Source organism: Oryx dammah, unplaced genomic scaffold (genome assembly GCF_014754425.2).
Source record: "Oryx dammah isolate SB20612 unplaced genomic scaffold, SCBI_Odam_1.1 HiC_scaffold_19, whole genome shotgun sequence".
In the NCBI taxonomy this organism is placed as follows: Eukaryota; Metazoa; Chordata; class Mammalia; order Artiodactyla; family Bovidae; genus Oryx; species Oryx dammah.
In genome coordinates, this window is record NW_024070203.1 from 33952001 (window position 1) to 33978001 (window position 26001).

The window sequence follows — 26001 nt, forward strand, 5'->3', positions numbered from 1 at the left end:
TGTCATTTTTTTCACCTATTTGATGGTCTAAATCAAATGGCTTTACTATGTCCTTATTAATGGCTCAATTTTAACTCAGTTATGTACATCAAAGTTTTGGATGTCTAAGGATGTTTTTCTGATATTCAGTCTTTAGTCTAACCATACAATGACTATATTGTTCCACTTTAGTAAGGAGAGTCTAAAAAACTAATATACCTGCCAATAGATTGGGTCTATTTTAAATACTCTGAAATTCAAATTGGACAACAGAAGCCCAAAAATTAACATAAAGTTCCATGCATTGTGTGTGGGTAAAAAAAATTGAATCTGCAAATAAAATTTAAATAAGATTGTTAAATCTTGCTAAATATTAGTACAACATTTGTGCTGCCTCTTCTAAATCTAACAGAATAGTCCTTGACCTCTGCCTAGGTGCCACATTAACCTAGAATACAATTCATAGAGGTGGGGGTTAAAGAGGCAGATGGCTAATATTTTGTGCTTTTATGGACAGAAAGGGAAGAAAGAATTATTTCCTGTATATTTACTATTGCCAGGCCCTTTGTCTGTTACTTCATTGAATCCTTACCCAATGCTGAAATGAGTTAAGTTTCACTCAACACTTTCTATAGACGGAGGAATCAGCTCTGAGAGCTCATACCACCCTCCCGTCCAGCCATGCTGGGACTCACTCCAGGTCTGTCCACTCCAGAGCCAACACTCTTGCTAACACATCAGGTCAAAAGGAAAACTAGCAAAGAGCTACATTATCCTACTTCTAAGACGTCCATAAAAAGCTGATCAACAATCTGGAGCGCTCCCAAATCAGGGCCAAAGAAAACAAAGAATCTCAGTCTGGCTGTACGCTTCCTCTGACTTTTTGAACACTGTGACTTCTACAGAGTCCAACATTGCCTCCCGCACCCTCAACTTCCCAGTCTGTTTAAGGGAAGATGCTGACTGAGGTCATGGCCAAAATCCTAACATCCTAAGAGGACAACTTCACTGCTCAAAGTAACTATTGATCTCTCAAGCTGTCTTAGAAATGACTGCTGGCCAGCAGACCCAGGATCAGAAATACAACTCCATTCTAAAAGAAGGGCCAAGGACAGAAAAAAGAACCTCAAACAGCCTCCTGGAAAACAAGGCCACCTGAATATAGCACTGTCACACTCCCAACAAGCATCTGCAATCCTCACATATCATCCATATAGACAGCTTCCTCCCTCGTCCCCTCTCCCGCCGTAAGTACAATCTGTGATATTTCAGTCTAAGCCCACCAAGAATCCACAGCACCATGACCACTGGGAGAACAAGCAACATTTGCACCTGCTGAAAGGCCTCAGGCTGCACAAAAAATGCCTCTCACACACACACATCACACACACACCCACAGAACACACCACACACACACACAATTACACAGAACACATCACACACACACCATAGAACACCACTGAACACACCACATGCACACCACACACACATCACACTCCACAGAACACCATACACATCCCACACACACACACCCCATAGAAAACACACACACCCCACATACACACACCTCACAGAACACACATACACCGGAACACCACATATGCGCAACCCCACAAAACACACACACACCCCACAGGACACACCCCCCACAGGACACACTCCCCACAAAACGCTTACGCGGAACGCTGCGAGGATGATCCTCGTCACCTTCTCTTTGACCGACTCCTGCAGGATGTCGGACAGGACAGGGATGATGTTGTAGCGCCTCAGGTGTTCACACATCTGCGGGCTGAAAGCCAGGAGCCACACGGAAAAGATCATCTGATACTGGAGCTGAAAGCCACACTTGTTACTCAGAACGCCCATGATGCTGAAAGGAACACAGGTGGAGACGACTTTTAGTAATAGGACAGTGCAACCGGAAGCAGAAATAACTGACTGCTCTTTCTGCCCCAGTGCGCCAGTCTCTCAGAATCACGTCCTCTCCTTTCTGCCTGCAGGAAGGAGCGAGCCAGACCCCTGCTCTCAGAAGGCCAGTCCACACTGCCGGCTGCCCCCTTGCTCCAGGGCGCGCATTTACACAGTGAACAGCAGGAGGGCCTGACCAGCATTCAGAACGTGACCCATGCACCTCAGCACACAATTTCCTTTTTAATCTTACCTTTCACTTATATGCTACTTTATATTACTATACACTTTAAAAATACTTCAAATGTCATAGTACAAATGTTCACAAAGGGCAGTGAATGGGGCATGGTGGGTGGGGGGAAGCAATTACTTCGGGGGAAGCAATTACTTCAGCAGAAGCCCGCCCGCTTTAGCTCCAGTAGTTTAAAAGTCAGCACTGACCTCCAGACTTTCCAGTAATATAAGAGTGTATTCTTGGTCTTATACAGGCACATAAACTTTCAAAAATAGTGTGTGCCATTCATGTAACTGAAAAGGAAACTACACAGAGAAAACAGGTCCTGGGCTCTTAAACCACAGTCCCCTTCCTCTCTCCTCAAGCAGACTATGCTCACAATTTTTTCTCTTCCCAAGATCCCTGCTTGTGATTTGAGGAGCACCAAAAAGGAAAAAAAAGAAAACCTTCAATCCTAAACAAAAGAAATGGCAGAGTAAAAGTACATGTTTTCTTTCTTTAAAAAATGAAAAAATTCAATAACTTTTCTAAACTGTCTCACTCTCAGCAAGTTAACATATTCTACCTTTATTAATGCCTGTTCTCAACTTAAAAAGTCTCTGTATTAATTTGATTACAACTAACCTTGTTGGTGGGTATTACCATATCAAAGAGTGTAGTTTGGACATGACATATTCTAGATTCTATTTATGCCCTTTCTTGTTGCTAAACTGAATAGTTAACACTGGTTCAGTTCATTTCAGTCACTCAGTCATGTCTGACTCTGAGACCCCAAGGACTGCAGCATGCCAGGCTTCCCTGTCCATCATCAACTCCTGGAGTTTACTCAAACTCACGTCCATCAAGTCGGTGATGCTATCCAACCATCTCATCTTCTGTTGTCCCCTTCTTCTCCTACCATCAATCCTTCCCAGCATCAAGGTCTTTTCAAATGAGTCAGTTCTTCACATCAGGTGGCCAAAGTATTGGAGTTTTGAGCTTCAACATCAGTCCTTCGAATGAATATTCAGGCCTGATCTCCTTTAGGATGGACTGGTTGGATCTCCTTGCAGTCCAAAGGACTCTCAAGAGTCTTCTCCGACACCACAGTTCAAAAGCATCAATTCTTCGGCACTCAGCTTTCTGTAGATTCCGACTCTCACATCCATATATGACTACTGGAAAAACCACAGCCTTGACTAGATGGACCTTTGTTGGCAAAATAATGTCTCCGCTTTTTAACATACTGCCTAGGTTGATCATAGTTTTTCTTCCAAGGAGCAAGCATCTTTTAATTTAATCACTGCAGTCACCATCTGCAGTGATTTTGGAGCCCAAGAAAATTAAGTCTGTCACTGTTTCCACTATTTCCCATCTATTTGCCATGAAGGGATGGGACCAGATGCCATGATCTTCGTTTTCTGAATGTTGAGTTTTAAGCCAATTTTTTCACTCTCCTCTTTCATGTTCATCGAGAGGTTCTTTAGTCCTTCTTCGCTTTCTGTCTTAAGAGTGGTGTCATCTGCATATCTGAGGTTATTGATATTTCTCCCAGCAATCCTGATTCCAGCTTGTGCTTCATCCAGCCCAGCGTTTCTCATGATGTACCCTGCATGTAAGTTAAATAAGGAGGGTGACAATATACAGCCTTGACATACTCTTTTCCCGATTTGGGACCAATCTGTTGTTCCATGTCCAGTTCTAACTGTTGCTCCTTGACCTGCAAACAGATTTCTCAGGAGGCAGGTAAGGTGGTCTGGTAGTCCCATCTCTTGAAGAATTTTCCACAGTTTGTTGTGATCCACACAGTCAAAGGCTTTGACGTTACCATCCTCCAAAATACTAGTACCAATAACTAGAAAAGCAGCATCTAGTTAGCCTCTCTGTATGCTATTAGGGTCCACTAGACCAAACTTTAGGTGTTTGAGTTTATCTTTTGAGCAATTATAACTATTTTTAGAAACAGCTGTTTCATGACTTTTATTCTTTCTTACAGGTCTTTCAAAGAACAAAAAGAAAATGCACTTTTTGTTTAATAGGATAAAATTCCATATATCTTGGGCTTCCCTAGTGGCTCAGAGGGTAAAGCGTCTGCCTGAAATGCAGGAGACCTGGGTTTGATCCCTGGGTCAGGAAGATCCCCTGAAGAAGGAAATGGCAACCCACTCCAGTACTCTTGCCTGGAAAATCTCATGGACAGAGAAGCATGGTAGACTACAGTCTATGGGATCGCAAAGAGTCGGACACAATTGAGCGACTTCACTTTCTTTCTTTCTTTCTTTCAATATATCTTACAGTTACAATACAGGTCTATTGGACCCATTTATAAACCCAAGATATACTGGGAGGGATTGGGGGCAGGAGGAAAAGGGGACGACAGAGGATGAGATGGCTGGATGGCATCACCGACTCGATGGACATGAGTGTGAGTGAACTCCAGGAGTTGGTGATGGACAGGGAGGCCTGGCGTGCTGCAATTCATGGGGTTGCAAACAGTCAGACACGACTGAGTGACTGAACTGAACTGAACTGATACTGTGAGTTTGTTAACTATAATTTGAGGAATCACACTATTTCACCATCAAAATCCCATGGATGGAGGAGCCTGGTAGGCTGCAGTCCATGGTGTCACGAAGTCAGACACGACTGAGTGACTTCACTTTCACTTTTCACTTTCATGCATTGGAGAAGGAAATGGCAACCCACTCCAGTGTTCTTGCCTGGAGAATCCCAGGGACGGGGGAGCCTGGTGGGCTGCCGTCTATGGGGTCACACAGAGTCGGACACGACTGAAGCGACTTAGCAGCAGCAGCAGTAGATCTTATTTTATCATTATTCACTCATTATTCGCAAGTATGATTAAAAAAAATAAAGACAAAAGTTATTTTTAAAAAATGGATGATGAAATCACCTAGAAGATGATATAATAGTAAAATGAATAATTATCCTTTCTTACTGCATTGCCCCAAATATCACATCACTTTAAAGAAGATTAACAGAGCAGAAACACCGCCTGCGTAGTAACCTTCAGATTTCTGTGCGGAAGAGAGCTAACATGTGAGACAGCTGTCCTAAGAAGTGGGTTGCCTGCACACCAGGCCCCTGGCTGGCCTCTGGGAACATGACTGGTGATCAGCCCCCTACACAGAAACAGAACTTTGCCTAGAAGATGTTGTTGTTGTTGTTTAGTTGCTAACTTGTGTCTCTTTTGTGACCCCATGGACTGTAGTCTGCTAGGCTCCTCTGTCTGTCGGACTTCCCAGGCAAGAAGACTGGAGTGGGTTGCCATTTCCTCCTCCAGGGGATCTTCCTGACCCAGGAATCGAACCTGTGTCTCCTTCATTGGCAGGAGGACTATTTACCGCTGAGCCACCAGGGACTAAACTGTGTACACAAACAAGATGCTATGTCTACGCTGAAGGCCTGCTTTCCCTCTGGAGTCCGGAATGTTGCTTCGGGCAAGGTGGCGAGCACCAACCTGACACACTAACAATGAAAACCAGGGGCCCTGAGTCTCCAGCATGTTTCCTGGGGAAAAACATCACACAAAACATTTGAAAAAAAATTTTTTTTAAAAAACACCTTCATTTCAGTGATTAAACATATTAATTTCTTTGACAATGTCAAGGAGAGATGCTCTTAAACATTACCCCACGTGACAAGTGAGGGCTCACCAGTTCACCCCATCTGCCTCCACCCAGGCGAAGCGGTACTCATTGACTCGGAGCATCAGCTGCAGACACCCGGCCACGCACTGCACATACTGGGAACTCTGCGTGGGAGAAAGCACCTCAGGTCACCAGGTTGCACGGATGCCAGAGTCTGGAGTTTGTTTACTTTACTAGAGTTTCTGATGGTAATATCAGAACATCCAAAAGTCTCTTGTTTTTTCAAAAGTCAATTCTCCTTTTCACTTTCCTCTCTGACTCTTAGAAATGAAGCTGACTTCTTTTGTGAAATTAAGCCTACATGGTTCAAGCCTACATCTAATCAGGGAAATCAAGGAACACAGTAATTATGTCTCTGATATGGTTTGATAAACAGCTTATTATCCTGCAGTGTTTCACTTACCCCTGAAGAGAGGCATGATACAGACAATACTGCTCTTCATAATTATATAAATATCAAAGATCAACAATAAAATGAAAAACACAGAAGTGTAGTCTCTGAGATGGGCCCATATCTGAATCATATGAAGCTGGTTGCTGAACCATCCTTAGTAAGGATGACACTGCTAAGCACTCTGAAAGAGTACTCTTAGGATTAAGTAAAGTAGTTCATACAGCACAGAGTTAAGACATTTCAAAGAAACTCAATAAAAAATAACTTAAAAAAAAAAACTATACAGCATATACAAACCTAATTAAACACATGAAAAAGATTATGACTTTTTAAAACTATCAATTCAGCGGCAGTTTCTTAGAGAAACTGAGGTTAAATCTGAAGCCTGAAATAAATATGAGTAAATAATCCCCAAGAAGTTGCAGGCACCTCCATTAGAAAAGCTGGTGTGACATCTGGCCTGGGCTTCTCCCTAAATATTTACCATGAGCCTTACATCTGTAAAAAATGAAGGAACAAGGGGAAATTTCAGACTCTGGCCTTAAAGAGCACACTAACAAAAAGAAAAAAGAAAAGACAGTGGATGTCATATAAATGCACAAAACCTAACAAACACGATGCTATTGAAGCTCTATGTTTCAATTTAAACTAAGCTTATTAAAAACTAACACTTCAAAGAAATTCCAGGCACTCAAACACAGAAACACAGTGATATAAGTATATTTGGTAGAATAATCAAAAGTCATCAGGGAAAGGTTATCTTAGGTTTTACCTAGAAAGTAGTGAACATAGTTACTCAAAGCACAATATATCCAATAGTACTAACATAAGTTGCCTAAAAACTCAAAATGTTAGCAAAAATTAATGACCTAAAAAAAAGGTGAATTTTCAGTTCTAAAACAATCTTCCATAATGGGAGAAAATATGTATGTATTTTTCCAATAAGGTCAGCAGGTAAGTAGCCCTTCACGAAAGCAGAATTCCATCTTTCTTGTTTAGAGAAAGAGTCTGGGCAAGCTTTCTCCAATAATGAACAAAAAGGCAGCCTAGGGCACACTCTCATCTTCCACTTATCATCAATCTCAACACAAAAATTTCTTGGTTCGCTGTCTTTTTCCGGGTCCATTTACCATTCTATACTGCAATACACGACACATTTTGAAAATGGCTTCTCCGTTGCTAGTTACAGCTTCAGCATTCACATATAAACGAGCAGATAAAAGATGTTGCTTCTAAAACCGCACTCTCTCCTGTGATGCACCACGAGGCAGTCCAACACCAGCTCAGAAATTATTTTCAGTGAAGGCAATGCTGACAGACAACTGAATAACCGCCTTCAGTTAAACAAAGGAAACTATATCACTTCCTTAGCTTTCTCTCACATCATCCTATTTAGTGTCATGTATAAAATTATTCAATGACTTATTTCTAAAGAGAGTAATCAGCCTTCCATCACTGCTGTGAGTCATCGCCTCTGCTCCCACACAGACACAATCCAGGCCCTGCTGGAGACCTGTACCACCATGTGACGCTCAGGCAGCTCTGCCCATGCTCTCAGCCCTCCCCAGAGCCACGCCCAAGCTCTCACCTCTACCATCACCCCCACCCTCCCCAGAGCCACGCCCATGCCCTCCCCAGAGCCACATCCACGCTCTCACCTCTACCATCACCCATACCCTCCCCAGAGCCATGCCCATGCTCTCACCTCTACCATCACCTCCACCCTCCTGCCCTGCCTTCCTCCCTCGTTTCAGCAGCCAGAGAGCCACTCAGCTGCCAACACCACACCCCACATGGCACTATACCTACAGCCATTCCCACCGGCCTCTCGTCCAGCAGAGGCTGGCAGTACTCGCTGTCTAGGCCCCGCAGCCCCACGAGGCCTGCAGCCCACTCCTCTCTCACAGCGCAACATGTAGCTCCAGTGTCTGTTGGCTTCCTCTACTCACCACCTAAATATACTCTCTTTCTCACCTTCATGTTATCCCTAAACGCGGTACCAACCTCTGCATCTCCCTTCCTCCTTCCTCTCTTGAAAGATCCATCACCAGGTTCTTACCTCTCTTCCATCTTACCACCCCACCTACATGGCAACTGCTAGGGTTAGCAGTGACCTTCAAGTGCCAGGTCCAACAGTTACTTTCCCCGCAGACCTCCACCTCCAGTTACCTCCCATAACTCCAGCCCCTCCTCTCTCCAGATGAACTGACCCACGGGCTCAAACATCTACTCCTCCACCAGGAAAGAAAGGCAGTAACAGAGTATCGCAGTTAAGAACAAAGGCTCTGGGACCAGCCTGCCATACTTGGCCACCTCCAAGTCTCGGGTCCCTGAGTGAGCTTCCCACCAATAAAGTGGGGGAATAACAGGGCACATCCCATAGGGTGTGGAATAATCTCATTAGCTAACATGTGACAGGCCAGGCGAAGATCCAGCTACAATGTGCACAGGCCTCCCTGGTAGAGAAAAAGCAACTTGACTTCTCAATACATTTAAGAGAAGATGATCAAATACACTCTCCAATATGGCTGACAATGGAATTCTCCTACATTATGGTGGATTAGGCACCTAAGGAAAACAGCAACTGGCAGAATTCAAGAGGGGCCCCCAGATCCATATTCTGGAGAATTAAAAATAATTCAAGGAGCAAGGAATGATAAAGCAGGAAGGCAACAAAAGATACGCATAGGAACTGCAGAGACATTGTGCCAAGTTACACTAGAGCTGCTACAGTGTTTACAGACCACTTTTCAACATCCATCTCCATAACTCAGGGATTTAAGTACAAACTAAAAGATAATATTCCTCTAAATTTTGCAATCATGGGCACTTAAAAAAAAGAAAAAGTCTGCAGTGCAGAGAACAGCTGTCTAGAGATATTGGAAACACACGTGTGTCTGGTGGCATCAGTGAAGCACAGAGCTGAACCCATCAAGCACACAACCAACCAAAATAAACCCCAGAAGCCAGGTGTAAATGAAATCCTCCAGGACTGGTGATTAACCCACCCCCAAAGCACTCAATGTTTCATGACTAGGAAACAAATCTTTTCTCATAGAGCTAAAAAGTCAGTGTGGACACCTCACACACACACAAGTGTGCACGTGTAGTTTTTGCTTCTATCACGACATTCACTTTAGAGAGTAATGCAGGACAATGTTAGTGTCAGGAGGAAATTGAAACTGTCTCCCTTTGCTGACGGATGTGCAAACTGGTTTAGAAAAGTGACTGGACTGCTGGATCTAAATTCACATGTACCCTGTGCCCTGGCAACTCCATTCTAGAAATCAAGTGCTCCAGGCATGAGTGGTTACATCTACCAAAAGCCATGTACAATGACATAACCCTGTATATACGTAATTAAATTTGATTTTCTCCTGTTCCTCTGTCTCACAACAATTTAATTCTCTGACCAGCCAGAATAACCCAGAAAAAGGAAAGGGTCATTTTTTCCTCCCCAAAAAGTTATGACATGAAAAAAAAGTGACCAAAGAAAGGAAAGGAGGCAAAGAGGGAGAGAGGCTTTAGCAATCAGAAGTTTTGCTAAATTATCTCTGGCATATCACTGAAACTCTTCAAAACTGTTGTCTCATCAATACAAGAAAGCAATACCAGCCCATCAAATTAAAAAACAACAAAACTCTGCCACTCAAATCTAAACTGACATCAGTTTCCATTAAACACAAAACATTACAATGTACATCATCATTAAAATTACCTCATATTCAGGAACTAAAACACACGCAGCGCAAGCATTCTCTTGAAGTTGGCTTATTAAGAGAGACTCTCCAGTCAACATTCATAAAACACCTATATTAAATTAATACCTAAATTAAAATAATTTCATCTTAGATTTAAGTCTTACCAAAAAAGTAATTTCACTATTAATTTACAAATTTATAAATCTCCTTCAAGTACTGCTTTCAATCTAATTTGCTTAGTCATGTAATTTAATTACATGACTACTGGGATCCTTTATTGTAGGGAAAAATTATTGTGGACTTCAGAAAATATGATTTACTTTATAAATGACAGCTTTGTATGCAATTCCAAGAACATATTTGAAATACAATATTAGGTTACCTTATTATGATAATATATAGCCATGGTAACAAATGTTATGTAAAGGAAAGTCTGGTACTGAAATACTTTACCATTTAATTTTCTTTTGCATTGCTAGAATATACACAATCCTTCCAAACATCTGATCAGAATAGCAAAACTGATAGCTTATCTGTTCTCCTTTTTGTAACATTCATTCTTTGCATATACTTTAATGATCCTCAATGTTTAAAACATACTAATTTTATGACAAGAAAATAAAAGGCAACTGAACAATGAAAATGATCCAGGAAGTGCTTTTGGTAAACAGCAATGCTCTGGAAACCTGCACAAAGACACATAATTGGTCGTGAACTTCTTGAGGTCCTCACAGACTTGACAAGTCACCAGCGAGAGGGGACTGGAGTTAATAACAAGCCTGCCCTATCCAGGTGTCTGACGCAGCTCACTCACATCTGCTACTGGGCAGCACTTCTGATAAACTCATCGACAGACATTAAAGAAGCAAAGCATGAAAGTTCTCCACCTCCTCTGAAAGACTGAAAAGTCTTAAATTAAAAACACAGCTGGGCTTCCTTGGCGACCCAATGGTTAAGAATCCACCTGCCAATGAAAGGGACGCGGATTCAATCCCTGGTCTGGGAAGATCCCACACCCTGTGCAGCCACTAAACCTGTACATCACAACTACTGAAGCCTGCACCCTAGGGCCTGTGCTCTGCAACAAGAGGCACCACAACAAGGAGCCTGCACACACAGCAAGAGAGAGCCCTTGCACAGCAGCAAAGACCCAGCACAGCCAAAAATGAAATAAATAAATTTATAAAAAAGAAAAAGCATAGCCTTAAATTTAAAATAGAATCAAAGCTATAAAACTAACTTCACATTAACAAGAATGTCGGAAGTGCCAGAAAATACAATTTAAGGAATTTGGCCAAAAGTCAAAAATGCTAAGGTTTCTTTTCCCCTTTCATTCTAAAATGCTGTTACTAAAAACATTACACTTTTAGGTGAGAGAAGTCTGTCACAGATAACCATGTATCGCGTGACTCACTCACATGAAATGGCTGCAAGAGGCAAGTCCAGAGACAGAAAGCAGGTGAATGCTTGCCAGAGGCAGGCAGGGGGTTAGGATGGGGCTGACTGTTGATGAGAACATGGTTTCTTCCTGGGGTATTGAAAATGCTACAAAACTAGATTGTGGCAATAGTTGTACAACCCTGTAAAAATATGAAAATCTGCTGAATTGCAAGTGGAAGGACTATATAGTATGAGAAACATACTTTGATAAAGTTGCAAACAAAGCAAACAAAAAGCCTGCATGAAATGGAAAGCTGGTCTGCCCACTCACACTTGCCACATTTCTGGGCTCAGGAGCCATGTGTGCGAGGGGCTCCCAGAGAAGACAATGAAAATATGAAGAACAACACTTCCATCACCATGGCAAGTTCCACTGGACAGACCTGCTCCAGAATATTAAATGGCAAAACAGAATAAGTGACAAGAAAACCTGGCAACTTGACTATTTTACTTATTGCCAATGAAACTACGTCCACCCAGCAATAACCAGGGCTGAGCTGGGTCTACAGCAGAGACGGCCAGAGAAAAGGACATGGCCAGACATGGGAGCAGGCAGTCCCCTTGCTCCCTTGCACACAGGCACGGAAGAAGCTGGACAAAGGGAAAAGGATGTCCAGACTCTTCTAACTCCTCCAAAGGCTGGGAGATATCACAGGGTTCCTCTTTCTGTCAGGGCATCAGCACAGCAATCAATGCCAAGGCTATATAATTTCCTCGGAAAAACCGAAAACTAATAATCCAAATGCAGGAGTCAGCAAAGAGCTGAATGACAGCAGAACATCAGTCAGCCTAAGTACGAGAAATCTGAAGTCATTCATGATCTTCACGTTCAGGTAAAAACAACATAATGCATTTTAAGAAAAGTTCATCTATTGAACATAATTTAAATAAAAATGTCTACATGGGTCCACTCATAACTTGGGATGTCACTTCTGTGCCATTTCAGAAGCCAAGACTGTGGCATCGTGCTTCTCATACTGCAGTGCAGAGCTGTGCCCTGCTTGTCTTACACTGACATCAAGTGGCAGCAGCAGGGAATGCAGTTTACCAACCCCATTTGTACACTGCCTGAAAACCTAAACGGATTTTAAGATGTAACATGGCTATTTTTTAAAAGCCTGAGTAGGCGAGGCAACTTGGAGAATGTCTAAAGCTCCAGCTTCAGTCCACAGGTCTTAGAACCCCTCTTTGGAAGGACTCTGTCTCCATGGCAGTTTTGCAACCATGACCAGATGACCGTGGGCAAGTGGATGACCTTAGGCGAGCCAGTGTGCCTTTTCAGCAGCCTCACTGCTCATCCCTGAAATGTGGCTTATGGTAAGACCCACATCAAAGACGAGCTGTGAATATTCAAGGAGATGTAAATGCCAGGTGACTGAAACAGTGCCAGGCATATAACAGGAGCTCCATAAATACCAGTTACCAATTCCAATCCCCCTACTAAAATGAAACCATCAAAGGAAGTGCTAACACCCCTCTCTCATCTGCTTTCCAAGTGGAGAGCCTTCTGAAGAAGCAGGACCCTTCCGGAAGAGAGAGGGAGTATGTTCCGATGCGCAGGACACTAAAGCCAAGAGTCTGGACATCAAAGGCCACCTTCTCTCCACCCAGAATCACCCTCGATGCTACTAACTCTGCTGGGATGTACGTGTCAAGACCACCAGACAACCCACTTTGACTGACCACCACCAGGTCAAGAGGATCATGTGTTCCACATGACGGACAGAAGAGAGCAAGAAAGGGATGTCATGTGACCAGAGCTCACTCACTGCGGAAGCCTAAATAACTTCCAGACCCTTTAACAACCACTTTAGTTTATAGACATGTGTGATTCAAAACACCTTTAAAAAATTTGACAAATAAATCTAACCAGATGATTTTTCAAAATTTCAAACTGATAGGAAAAAACTCAAGTCATATAAGACAAAGATTCCCAACTTAAACATCTGCTTGTGGCTGAACATCTAGACTTGGAGCCTACCTTCTCCTTCCCCACCCAGCCCCCAAACTGCTCCCCTGGTGCTATACCTTGTTCTAATTCCACCTCAGAAGGCTTGTGCCGATTTCTGGCCTAACACACCCAAGTGTGCTAGGGTCAAGAGGTCAAGTCCCTCCACCCACGCCCCAAGAGAAGCACCCCTCTTGGCTCTGAAATGGATTCTGTTGCCCTCCCTAGTCTGCGAGCACACATATGGGGTGTTTGCTGCAGATTATGAACACGGATCCCACGTGGCTCCCCCTGAACTTGGCTGAGGTCTATCACAGGCAGGTGGGAATGTAGACACAACTTTTAACTCTTTCCCCCCCTCTCTCCCAACTGGCACTAATTTATTGCCAATTCTTGAACTCTTCTAAATACAGTGAAATCAAACCATTGCCAACCAGGGGAGATTATTCTAACCAGGAAAGGAATTTGGGGAGATATGATTAGTTTTAACATTTAACCTTTGGGCTATACAGAAATGTGGGGCATGTCTGGCCTGAAAAGGGGGGATTTGCCCCCACCATAGGCCTCCAGAAAATACTGAGCAACAAGGGCAAATAGTGGGTCTTCGGACCAGCAGGGAACTGAACTGTCTCCAGCTGCCTGGCACAGGGCTCGTGGATCTGTCGGACATTAGGGTCTGAAGACAGCAGCTCTGGTGAACTCACTCGAGTTGCTCTGACTCTCAGGCCTGAGATACAGCCGCCTGAAGGGGAACGCAACAGGAAGAGGGCGTCCCACATCCAGAGACAGCAGAACGTGACCCCACAGCCTAGGAAGGCTCATGCACAGCGTTCAGGACTCCACTAACCGAAGTGGAGGCAGCACCAAATCCGTGGACTTACATCCAGGGGATGCTGTCTATGGCTCAAAGTAACTTATGCTTGGGGCATGAGGAGGCCAGTGAATGAAGAGGGAGTGTACTTACATCGCTTGAAGAGACTGTTCCTGTTTCAGCAGCGACACCGCTACCACGCAGTTTCTATTATGAAATAAATAACTCATTACTTAGTTTTGTTTTTAATCTTATCCTACTTTATCAGCTAATTTTATCATTATTTTCCTAGTCCTATTTAATGGAGTATCATCAACTAATAAAAAGCATGGGGATACATGAAATATTCTAAACATTGTTACATTCTTCCAGATATCTTAATCAGTAAGTTATCCTAAATTATCTTAAAATAGTAAACTGCATACTAAGTTCCAGCTAAATTGTTTAAGTGAAGCTGGTGCAAAATTTCCAGGTCTCAGGATTTACTGCCTGAACTGTTTTTCCAATAGGACAACATCTTAAGCCCAACTATCTACACTGTGTTCTGCTTCGAAGCTTTCAAAACAAGTTTCTGATGATGGAAAGATACTATGCGGGACTCAAAGATGAGGCTATCCACAGCAAGGCTAACACGCTATAATGATAATCAGAACCTCACATGTTAAACAGGAATGGGCAAAGGAAATTTAAAGTAGAAAGCCAGAAGCTGAGTATGCAAGAGGAAATTGATAATGAATTTCTGCAAGGAAATTTTTCTTTTGTTTTATTCAACAACTATTACTGACTAAGTGCTAGGCATAAGCCACTATAACACAAGTATAATTAATGCCCAAACTATCAGAAAGAAGGCTCCTAAATGTCACTGTGAAGTCGAAAAACAAAATATTCAAATTTGCACCTAATTCAGACTTTTAAAAGTTTATTTTTATTAGAATCGTGAAAGTGTGGTCCTTTTTTATGAGAGAGAAAATGTTTATGATACAGGAAAAGAGACCTTCAGAGACAGTGTTATCACATGGCATTTAAGCAAACAAGAAAAAAAATCCCGAACAAGTCAACACTTCATTCCTCAGACAAGAGGCCTGTAATCGACTCCCGACCAAAGGGTGGGGGAAGAGTGTCTGCCCACAGCAAGAGGCAGCAGCCGGCCCAGCAGAAGCAGTGACCAGACTCAGAGCACACGGGGCCAAAAACTCTCGCTGGAGCACAATATGCAGAGCAGAGAAGCTAGACGTGAACAAGGCCAGAGACTTGGCAATTAAAAGAGAGAGAGCTAGCACGCTGGAAAGACACAGAAAGGTCTCTAAGAACATTGACCTCACATCAACAAGCTCGAGTCTGATGAAAATTGTTCCAAACACTGAAATACCTGCTTCTACTAGGGACTAGAGATCAAATTGCCAACATCTGCTGGATCATCGAAAAAGCAAGAGAGTTCCTGAAAAAACATCTATTTCTGCTTTATTGACTATGCCAAAGCCTCTGACTGTGTGGATCACAACAAACTGTGGAAAATTCTGAAAGAGATGGGAATACCAGACCACCTGACCTGCCTCCTGAGAAATCTGTATGCAGGTCAGGAAACAACAGTTAGAACTGGACAACAGACTGGTTTCAAATAGGAAAAGGAGTACGTCAAGGCTGTATATTGTCACCCTGCTTATTTAACTTATATGCAGAGTACATCATGAGAAACGCTGGGCTGGATGAAGCACAAGCTGGAATCAAGATTGCCAGGAGAAATATCAATAACCTCAAATATGCAGATGACACCACTCTTATGGCAGAAAGTGAAGAGGAACTAAAGAGCCTCTTGATGAAAGTGAAAGAGGAGAATGAAAAAGTTGGCTTAAAGCTCAACATTCAGAAAACGAAGATCATGGCATCTGGTCCCATCACTTCATGGGAAATAGATGGGGAAACGGTGGAAACAGTGTCAGACTTTATTTTGGGGGGCTCCAAAATCACTACAGATGGTGACTGCAGCCATGAAATTAAAAGATGCTTGCTCCTTGGAAGAAAAGTTATGACCAACCTAGATAGCATATTGAAAAGGAGACATATTACTTTGCCAACAAAGGTCCGTCTAGTCAAGGCCATGGTTTTTCCAGTGGTCATGTATGGATGTGAGAGTTGGACTGTGAAGAAAGCTGAGCACCAAAGAATTGATGCTTTTGAACTGTGGTGTTGGAGAAGACTCTTGAGAGTCCCTTGGACTGCAAGAAGGTCCAACCAGTCCATTCTAAAAGAGATCAGCCCTAGGTGTTCTTTGGAAGGTATGATGCTAAAGCTGAAACTCCAATACTTTGGCCACCTCATGGGAAGAGCTGACTCATTGGAAAAGACTCTGATGCTGGGAGGGATTGGGGGCAGGAGGGAAAGGGGACGACAGACGATGAGATGGCTGGATGACATCACCGACTCGATTGATGTGAGTTTGAGTGAACCCCAGGAGTTGGTGATGGACAGAGAGGCCTGGTGTGCTGTGATTCATGGGGTCGCAAAGAGTCGGACACAACTGAGCGACTGAACTGGACTAGGAACTAGAGGAATATCCCCCCAACCACTGGCCAGGGTTACAACCGCAGCTAATGGTGCTAACAGGGACAGATCACCTGTGAGGCACAACACAAACGTTACTCCCATGAGAAGTCTAAGCTGAAACGACCCGGTGTGCTGGAAGCATACAGCAGCGTGCAGTCTCTGCTACCTACTCTGGTTTTAAGAGTCTGGCTACCACACAGCCTCATAGCTGACCCCAAAGCAAGATGATGTCTGCTCAAAGGCAGAACTAACCTCAAAATAGGAGGGGAAATGGGGATGGGGGGTTACCTATATAACTAAACATTCTGATCCCAAATGGTACACACTCAAGAATTTTAAACCTTCTCTTCACATAGCTATTTTTCACTTTCTAAATTTCTTTTTGAAATCCCTCAACAATTCTATAAAATCTGCAAACTTGTGGCTCGTGTAAAAATACTTCTAAAAATTAAGCCCAAAACCTGTAAAAATGTATGCTGTTGACAGAGAAAATAACTAATTTTGTTCAAGACACTTCAGAATCTCCCTGTCCAAACAGAAAAGACTATGAGGCTCCACCACCCCCTACCCAAATGAAGGCAAGGGAGGATAGGACAAAAAATAAATCCAAGAAAAATGTCATGGTGTTTCTCTCATGCTTCAAATTAAACTCTATTAAGATCATAAGGCCACCTAAAGTCTAAATGACACCTTTCCAAAGCTTTATTTCAAGTAGACCTTTATTTGTGATCTAACACTGTCACCACCACACCTACCAGCAATGCTTCTCCTGGCCTCACCCTTGCTGTCACCCACCCCGCCACACACTCCACCCCCTCTCCTACCTGTCTTTCCACAGATCTCCTCCCCACCCAGTTCAGCCACTCCTCCCTTGAGGCTATTCCCTCCAAGCGCCCTACCACCTCACACTTGCTCACTGGACCCCAAGAAGGAAAGAAACCCTCGGCTCAGCCCCTGGAAGTGTCCGGTCACCTGTCCTGCTCCAGGGAACCATGGAGACAAAAAGGACAACTTGTCATCTGCCAGCTGTCACACCCGAGAGCTGTCTTCCTTCATGGAGCAGCGAGGTTCAAGAGGCCTGACAGCAGCAAGACAACCTGCAAGCAGGCCACCTGTTTCCCTGTGACTGTAAACTCAATCCCAGGAGGACATGGTGGATCCAGAGAGGCAGCTGCTGCGTGAGACAGCATCTCAGGCTAGAGACAGCGGCTCCAGGCCACCCAGAGTGTGTCTTTTGAAGCTGTGTGAGTCCTTCCAATCCTCCAATCCATGTGACCTTGGCAGCCACCTTCTGGGAAGGGCAATCCCCCCACTCGCAGAAATGCAAGATGGGAATATCCCGAGTGGCAGAAGAGACAGGAAGGTTTGAGTGGAAGCCAGTTAAAGATAGAAAAGGTGAAGCCCCTATCAGACCTATGAGCAGCATGGCTGAGTCAAAGAGTTCAAGATGGCTCTAGTTTAACACAGAGTTTCTGCAACTTCACATAAATATCTTAAGTAGCTTTAGAGAACCAGACGCTATATTCTTTTAGGGATACTAAGAGGAGTGTCTCTTACCTGTGAACTCAGTTGAGTCTTTATCCAATTGAAATAGTAATTCAAGTCGCTGCCTTCCATCAGTTCTTTTCCCCAAGCTGCTAACTTGGCAATAATTCTTGCTGCCTGAAAAACAAGAACTGCATTTGAATATTATTCTAAAAATCACAACATCAACCCTAAAAATCAGGATTTGTAACCATTTTGTAGCATGACTTCTTTTAGCTCTCAACTTGTCCCAATATAACAAATTATATTTCATTTTAAAAAATATTTTAATAAGGTCAAATGTAGTTTTAAATATTTCCATTAAAGTGAACCAAAATCAATTGTATGTTAAGAATTTCAAGACATTCCCTACATTATTCTGAGTTTCAAAAGTAAGACTGGGATTCATTACAAGACCAGCAAAGATCAAAAGAACACAAAAGTCCTTAGAGACTCTCACCAAACCACTTGCCAGAGTCCTGAGCCATCTCCACAACACATTGCCAGCACCACCTCACTCATTCAAGCTCCTGCAAGTCTCACACTTTATCTATATCTTGATACAAAATATATCCTAGGTATGAAATAGTCATTTCTTGCAATTGAAACAAACACTCTTTTCTCCTCAATCAAAAACTTCTCAATTTTCTTCAAGCTATAAAACGAATCATGAATTTTTTTATTAAATAGGCATTATATGTTTATCAAATCATCATGTATACTTCAAGTATCTTACAGTTTTGCCAGTTACACATCAATAAACCTAGAAATTGACAGATATAGACAGGGAGGAAAAGGCAGTATAAAATACTACTTCATTCTTTGAGTACTTTTTATAAGCAAGTCAGTGTTTCAAAATTCCAGGCTTTTATGTCAATAAACTCATGGAATGCTCTGCAAAATCTGAACTGTATCAGGGCAATCCCACCTCCTCTGAGCTCCCAGCCCCATTGCCCCCCCCCCCCACCCCACCCCCAACACCCCCACCCCCAACACCCCTGTCACTAACCACCAATAAGGAAATGGAGCTCTGAAAAATCAGCGTCAGAGCAGCCACTCCTCTGGCAACTGGGAGGTCACCTAATCATAACTGGTGGTCTTCCTGAAATCAGAAACGTGACCAATTCAAAACTCACCATATGAACAGTAAAGAGATCCTGGCGATTCAGCATCGGTAGGAAGTAGGACCAGGCAGTGTTCTTGCTACGTTTAGCATAGTCAAAGAAAATGCTAACACGCTGGTGATTTTCCTTAGAAAAAACAATCACTGATCAGAATGCATTTTGTTAAAGAACATGACAATTATGCACTGCTTCTCAGCCTTTTGTTCTCCGTTCCCTCAATCAGTGTGTTTTTTTCCAGTCTGTATGAGATCTGTCCCCCCATTACTATTACAGTGGAGCAGGGGGTGGTGACGGGGGCAGGGGTAGATGTCTTTAAATAAAAATCACCTCTTAATGTATTATGATTAATTTAAATGTAGTAAGCCATGCTAACAGATGCCTGCACTTCTCCTCAGCCTGCCCCGCTCCTGACCTGCCCCTCCCACTGCTGTCTGGACACCTTCGCCCTCCATCCACACAAAGTCGGGAGGAGGCAGAAAGATGCCAGTTTAGCTCTAGATGGAAGGATCCGCAGCAAGCACCTCAAGCTACTTCCAGGCAGGCAGGGGAAACAGGGAATTAAAGAAATCTCGAATGTTCATGGTTACTCCTAAAGTGTTGTGTTAGAAAAATCAGGGCAGATGTAGACAGCAAAAACCAGCATATGCCAGCAGACAGATCCGAGGAACAATTAATTCATAGTTTCTCAGTTCAAATAATACAAGCTCTACCTCTCACTGAAATGTTCTCTGTGTATCGCTGGCTGAAATCCACTACCTGATTCACCAAGTGAATACAATGGTTAAGAAGCAGTATTTGGCAACGACGCAAATAAACACATCAACAGTCATTCTAATTCTCAGATCAATATTTAAATCTTTTTAAATGCAATGGTTTTGAGACTTCCCTGGTGACTCAGTAGTTAAGATCCTGTGCTTCCAATGCAAGGTAGTCAGGTCAGAACCCTTGTTGGGGAACTAGGAACCCACATGTTGCACAGTAGGGCCAAAATAAATATAGACAATGTGTTTTTTCAATATGTATTCACTTGGCCGCACTAGGTCCTAGTTGCAGCGATTGGGATTTTAGTTCCCTGACCAGGGATAGAATCCATGCCCCCTGCACTGGGAGACACTGGACCACCAGGGAAATCCCCAAGGATTTTCATTTTGGTTTATAATACCAGTTATGTTTTTGAAGAATAGAAAACTATCTCCTTCAGTAACACATCATTAGAGTCTAGAACTGAAATAGTCATGGTAATGACTTCATCAAAAAACTGTAAGTTCAAGTAGGTCATCATTAGCATCGACAGGCCACGGATTTTGTAGCCAGTTGGCCTGTTTCAAAAAGGATTACTCTGGATACCAACAATCTAAACCTAGATTATACTCGGGTGTAAAAATACAATGCTGTGAATAAGGGAGTCTCTGTGTTGAGGGACAACAGAGCAGTAAATAGAAACTGTAAGCCACTGGAAAGGTCCCAAATGATGAGCAAAATGTTCTCCAAACACCATGCTTCTGAGGGCAAACACCTTGCCTACAGTCAGCACTGAGCTCCCAGTACCCGGCACTGGTCCAAGACACAGGGATACTGAAATCTGTAGAAAGACTGAAGGAGAAGAAGCCACGTCATCTGTGAGTACGCAGAGCATCCAGAAAGCCTGTGGGGGTACATCAAGCACTGCCGTGTTCAGCACAGAACTCAGAGGAAATGTGGAAAAGAGACACACCAGTCCCCCAACATCCTGAAAACCACAACAGCCAGTGTGGGGACAGCCCCGCATGAGCAAATGACAACTCCCACAGTGAAGAAAAACACACCATCACACCCTGAAATCGAACAAGTGCTTAAGTGAAACCTTACAGAAATGCTACTCCTGGGAAAACACAACAAGGTGAGGACTGAACATGTCTGCTGAGGAAGACACCCACCTGCAGCGTATCATCCACCAGGGTGAGTATGTACTGAACTGTCTGCTCTTTGGAAATATGAGTCATCAGATTTATAAATGTCTTAGCACACTAAAAAAAAAAAAAAGGGACATGAACATTAATCACTGTTTTCAACTGCAGACAAAATGCTCTAATGGAATTTCAGTAAAATATTCTCTTGCCTAAATGAGGACACAATTATAGAAAATACATCCTTTCACACATATGTGACCAAGTACAGGAGGGCCATACTCACATCAGATTTTTTATAATTTCTAATCATGTCAAATGTTTACTATTTTAAAATAGACAGACCTAGCCATCATCAACGCTTGATACCATAAAGAAGAAGTTACATAGACAATCTAATTTTAAATTTTTATTTTGATGTTTGGGTTTTTTTGGTCTTTTGGGAAGGCTTATGCATTTATGAGGAAGCAGAATAAACAGCAAAAGTACAGGAATTCAGTTCGGGTGCTGCAATCAGAAGTTTCCATCCTACAATTTAATAACTGAGTCACGATCGATCGAGAATTCAACAAGACTGGCACTCATAACATGCCTCCTCCCACACTTTCCAGGATTGTACATTTGGGCTAGCCTGTGCACCAGATCCTTCAGCCCTTCAGGGCCCCAATTCAGAAATTCTGATGGGTGGCAGAGTTAGATGTTGTTCTAGTGAGAATACAAAGTAGACAAAGAATTTCCTTAACAACAAAAAAGAAAGTTAAGCAACTTTGAAAATACTGTATACTTTGAAACAGTAATTTCCACGCCAGGAATGTACTCTATTTCAAAAAAAAAAAAAAGTTTTAGAAAATGCTGGAAAGGATGGAGGAACATATACACACTCAGTATGACATTTTTTCCAAAATTAACAAAGAAAACTAGAAATCACTCAAATGCCTTCCAACAAAAGAGAATTTTTAGTAAAACTATGACATCTGCTCAAGAGGAATGTCAAACAATCACTGAGAAAATCTCTAGAATGTCTAACAACCCAGGGCGGGGCTCATGGTCTGCTCTCTGTACCAATCACCTGACTGCCTTCAGTCTGAAGCATCTCCTGCTTCTCCTCAGGACTTCTTTTCATCTCAAATCTTTGAATGAACTCACAGTCTTCAGAAGAAATCATCTGCCCCCTAGAAAGAGAGAATGAGGTTTCTGTTCAGTAAGGACTGAAGGGTCCCTATGAGCTAGTGATACAGAATGCTTGCCTCTCTCCTCTCTCTGCGAGCGCTGACCCCAGGCCCAGCACCCACAGACCTGTCTTCAGAGTTTAGCTGCACCACCTCCTGGTCAGGGGCCTCCCAGGATCTGAGCTCACTGACCCACAAGATGTGAACAAGAACCACATTGTCTTTAAGGGGCTGGACTGAAGATGAAACAATTCACACAAGGTCAGCACAGGCCTGGTCCCCCAAAACTCAATAAAGTACCACCTCTGGGCACTAGCCAGGTCTCAGCCTGTCCCCACCCAAGCCAACCTAACAGGTCAGCAGCTCTGGCCCCTTCTGTGACAGCCAGCCCAGTCAGGCAGTCCTGAGAATTCTTCCTCCTGACCTCACTCTGCTCCCTACTTACCTACCTCTCGGGGGGCTCAGTCCCATGGCCACAGCGCAGCAGGCTTCTGGCTTCCAATCACACCCTCCTCTATGCCCCTCGGGGGTGGCTCAGCCCCATGGCCACAGACCAATGGGCTTCCTGCTTCCAATTCCACCCTCCTCCACGCCCCTCTGACCCTGCAGTTCTGTCGAGCGCACATCTGACTGCACATTTACTCCTTTCACCTAGTCAGACTATGAATCTAAAAGGCAGTTCTACCTAACATCTAGGCAAGGCTTTTAACAAAAGTCCTTTTTAAGTCAGTTGACAAATTAAAACCTTTCTGAGAGGCTTCCCTGATGATCCAGTGGTAAAGAATCCACCTGCCAATGCAGGGGACACCAGTTCGATCCCTGGCCCAGGAAGATCCCACATGACGCGAGAGAGCTAAGTCCATGCACCACATCTTCTGAGCCTTCACACTCTACAGCCCATGTTCCATAACAAGAGAAGCCACTGCAATGAGAAGCCTGTGCGCTGCAACTAGAGCAGGCCCTGCTGGACGCAACAGGAGAAAGCCCAAGCAAAGCGATAAAGACCAAGCACAGCCAAAAATAAGTACTTATATTTTTAATAAAAAAAATTTTTTAAGCACTGTGAGCAGCACAGCCTACCCACTGGAGCCCCAAGCAGTTTCCATCACACTAAGCTGGGTGACAGCTAACAGTTCTAAGGAGGAAGTGTTTTCTTCCATATTTGTTAGGCTTTTTCCAGTGTTCCTCTCACAGAAGCATGACCATGAAGAAGGCCGAAGCACAGGCACATGACAGCCCTGATTCACAGCAAACCAGTACTTACTGGAGGTAGGACTGCCAGTTCACTTTGTTCGCACGGACTTCCGCAGCCTTGGCGGCAATGATGTTGGTGGGAACAGCAGCATCCACAGCGCCCCGGATATCCATCTTGGTCATCGAAACTTATGATCTTGACTGTTCTACCGATCTTCAATTTGCATGCAAGGCAAAACCAGAATACAACGTGTGATTGTTTTTTAACAACTGCTACTATTATCATCAATAGCATCATTATCACCATAATCTCTGGGAGCATTCATCACAAACATTAAAAAGCCTGAACATTAACATCATTATATTTCAAATCTTTTCCAGTTATGCACTACTCCATAAAAGTGTTCTCTATAGGTTTTCACTTTTCCAGGAAATGTTTTCCATTTGTTGGCACTAATACCACAGTAACATTTTAAAAGTAATCATAAGATATTGGGCTTCCCTTGTGGCTTAGATGGTAAAGAATCCGCCTGCAATATGCAAGACGTGGGTTTTATCCCTGGATTGGGAAGATGCCCTGGAGAAGGGAAAGGCTACCCACCCCAGTATTCTAGCCTGGAGGAGTCCATGGACTGTATAGTCCATGGGGTCACAAAAAGTCAGATAGGATTGAGCGACTTTCACTTTCATAAGATATTGAATTCAGAAATCATACTTACTAGAATAGGCATACAAGATAAAGTTTTTTTTTTTAAGATACAGTATTTTAAATCTATATAGCTGCTGCTGCTAAGTCACTTAAGTCCTGTCTGACTCTGTTCGACCCCATGGACTGCAGCCCACCAGGCTTCTCCATCCATGGGATTTTCCAGGCAAGAATACTGGAGGGGGGTGCCATTGCTTTCTCTGATACACGGTTGAGATCAACTTAAAAATAAGAACTTGCATAATATAGATACAACCAACTATTTTCTTTACATTTACTAAGTACCATTTTAAAGTGACATATGAAAAACCTACATGTCTTTTTATGACGTTATTCAAATTAAGACATTCAAAGTGGGAATGTAAGATCTTAGAAGGCAGAGCTTTCTTTTTTCAATCAAAATCAATAGCAGTTTCAAAATCAATATTGAGATAATTTTTTGAAACAGAGATTACATTTTAGGCTCAGTCAACAATGGGAGACTGATCTGATGATATGAACGCACAATAATGGGCTTTTAAGTAATTCTGACTCCTAAACTTAAAGATAAAAGCTTAAGCCTGATTGTATCACGACACAAAATATAAGATCCAGTTTACAAAATAAAAGCTCACAGTTAGTTATGACCAAAAACAAGCTAAAACCACAACCCAAATTCTTCTCCAGGGTCCCAACGACCTTAAGTCAATCTGGAAGGAATCTGAGGATTTGCTGTCTAAACAGAGGCACTTCGGACCGGCCAGGCCCAAGTATAAACAGGCTCCGCCCAGGCCAAACTGGGACCGCGGAATCGAGCGGGCCCAGCCTCGGCTGGCCCTCCCGCGGCGGGCGACTGTGCCTGCGGGCGGGCGGTCATCTAGGTCCTGGACAACCCGAACCCCGCGCCGGCCACAGCCGCGGCCGCGACCCGGGGAAAGCACCTCTCGCCCGTGCACGCTCTATCCTGCCCTTCCCTGCGGGGGAGGCTCTGCGGTTCCGCAAACGTTGCTGAGGCCGGGAAGGAAAGACACCTGGGAACCCGGGACTGGAGGAAGGCCGGGGGCGCCTGGGCAGAGGAGGAAGCCAGCGCGCGGCAGGGACGCGGGGAAACCGCAGGCTCGCAGGGCCGGGGCCGCAGCCGGAACGACCCGAGAGCAGCCTCACCCTGCGAACCGCGGGACCCCCCGACGCACCCAAAGGAGGCAGGAGGACGCGACGGTCCGGGAGCCGAGTCACAGCCGAGTCGGGGGTCCTCCCGGTACGGAGGCCTGGGCGGCGGCGGCGGTCCCGCACGGAGGAGACGTTGAGGGCGGCACAGGCTGGAGGAAGCCGGAGCGGCAGCGGCGCAATGACAGGAGCGCCGGTCACGTGAGCTGGGACACATGACCGCGCGGAAGGCGGAAGCCGGGAGGGCCCAAAACGGCTCGCGCGGAGCGGTCTTCTCCTACGAGGCAGGCAGGGATTCTCCCCATCCCGACACCCGGAGCTCCCCGGGACAGGGCCGGGGGACACCAGAGGCGGAGAACGGGGCCAAAGCTCATTGATCATTTATCGTAACCGTCGTTCCGAAAATGTTAATTTCAAACCGAGCTTTGAAGTCGGTTAACTTTCACTTGGATTTGACAATTCAGTGAATCAGGCGTTATGAAGCATATGCTGAGACATAGATCCCAAATGTCAGATTTTTACTGTATTCTCAGAGTTGGGCAACCATCACTGCAGTCAGTGTTATAACATTCTCATCGCCCCAAAGAGAAACCTCTTACTCTTTAGCCATCATTCTCCATCTCTCCCCAAACCCTCTTGCCCTAG

At 43.9% G+C, this 26001-nt stretch overlaps 1 protein-coding gene across 2 annotated transcripts in view; it reads right to left on the reverse strand.

Moving 5' to 3' along the window:
* The window catches only part of ATP6V1H (ATPase H+ transporting V1 subunit H), a 46721-nt gene extending 21162 nt beyond the window's left edge, over positions 1-25559 (reverse strand). Inside the window, exons 1-9 of one of the 2 annotated variants that reach the window (XM_040261217.1) lie at positions 25383-25559; positions 23575-23718; positions 22211-22313; positions 21172-21261; positions 19268-19381; positions 18165-18269; positions 14217-14270; positions 5776-5873; positions 1657-1849 (exon numbers count right to left, since the gene is read on the reverse strand). In XM_040261217.1, coding sequence (XP_040117151.1) covers positions 1657-1849; positions 5776-5873; positions 14217-14270; positions 18165-18269; positions 19268-19381; positions 21172-21261; positions 22211-22313; positions 23575-23687 — 870 coding nt within the window. In that variant the 5' untranslated portion in view covers positions 23688-23718; positions 25383-25559. The remainder of the gene's footprint in view (positions 1-1656; positions 1850-5775; positions 5874-14216; positions 14271-18164; positions 18270-19267; positions 19382-21171; positions 21262-22210; positions 22314-23574; positions 23719-25382) is intronic. The other variant, XM_040261218.1, reaches the window with a different exon arrangement.
* Between the last annotated feature and the right edge of the window lie 442 nt (positions 25560-26001).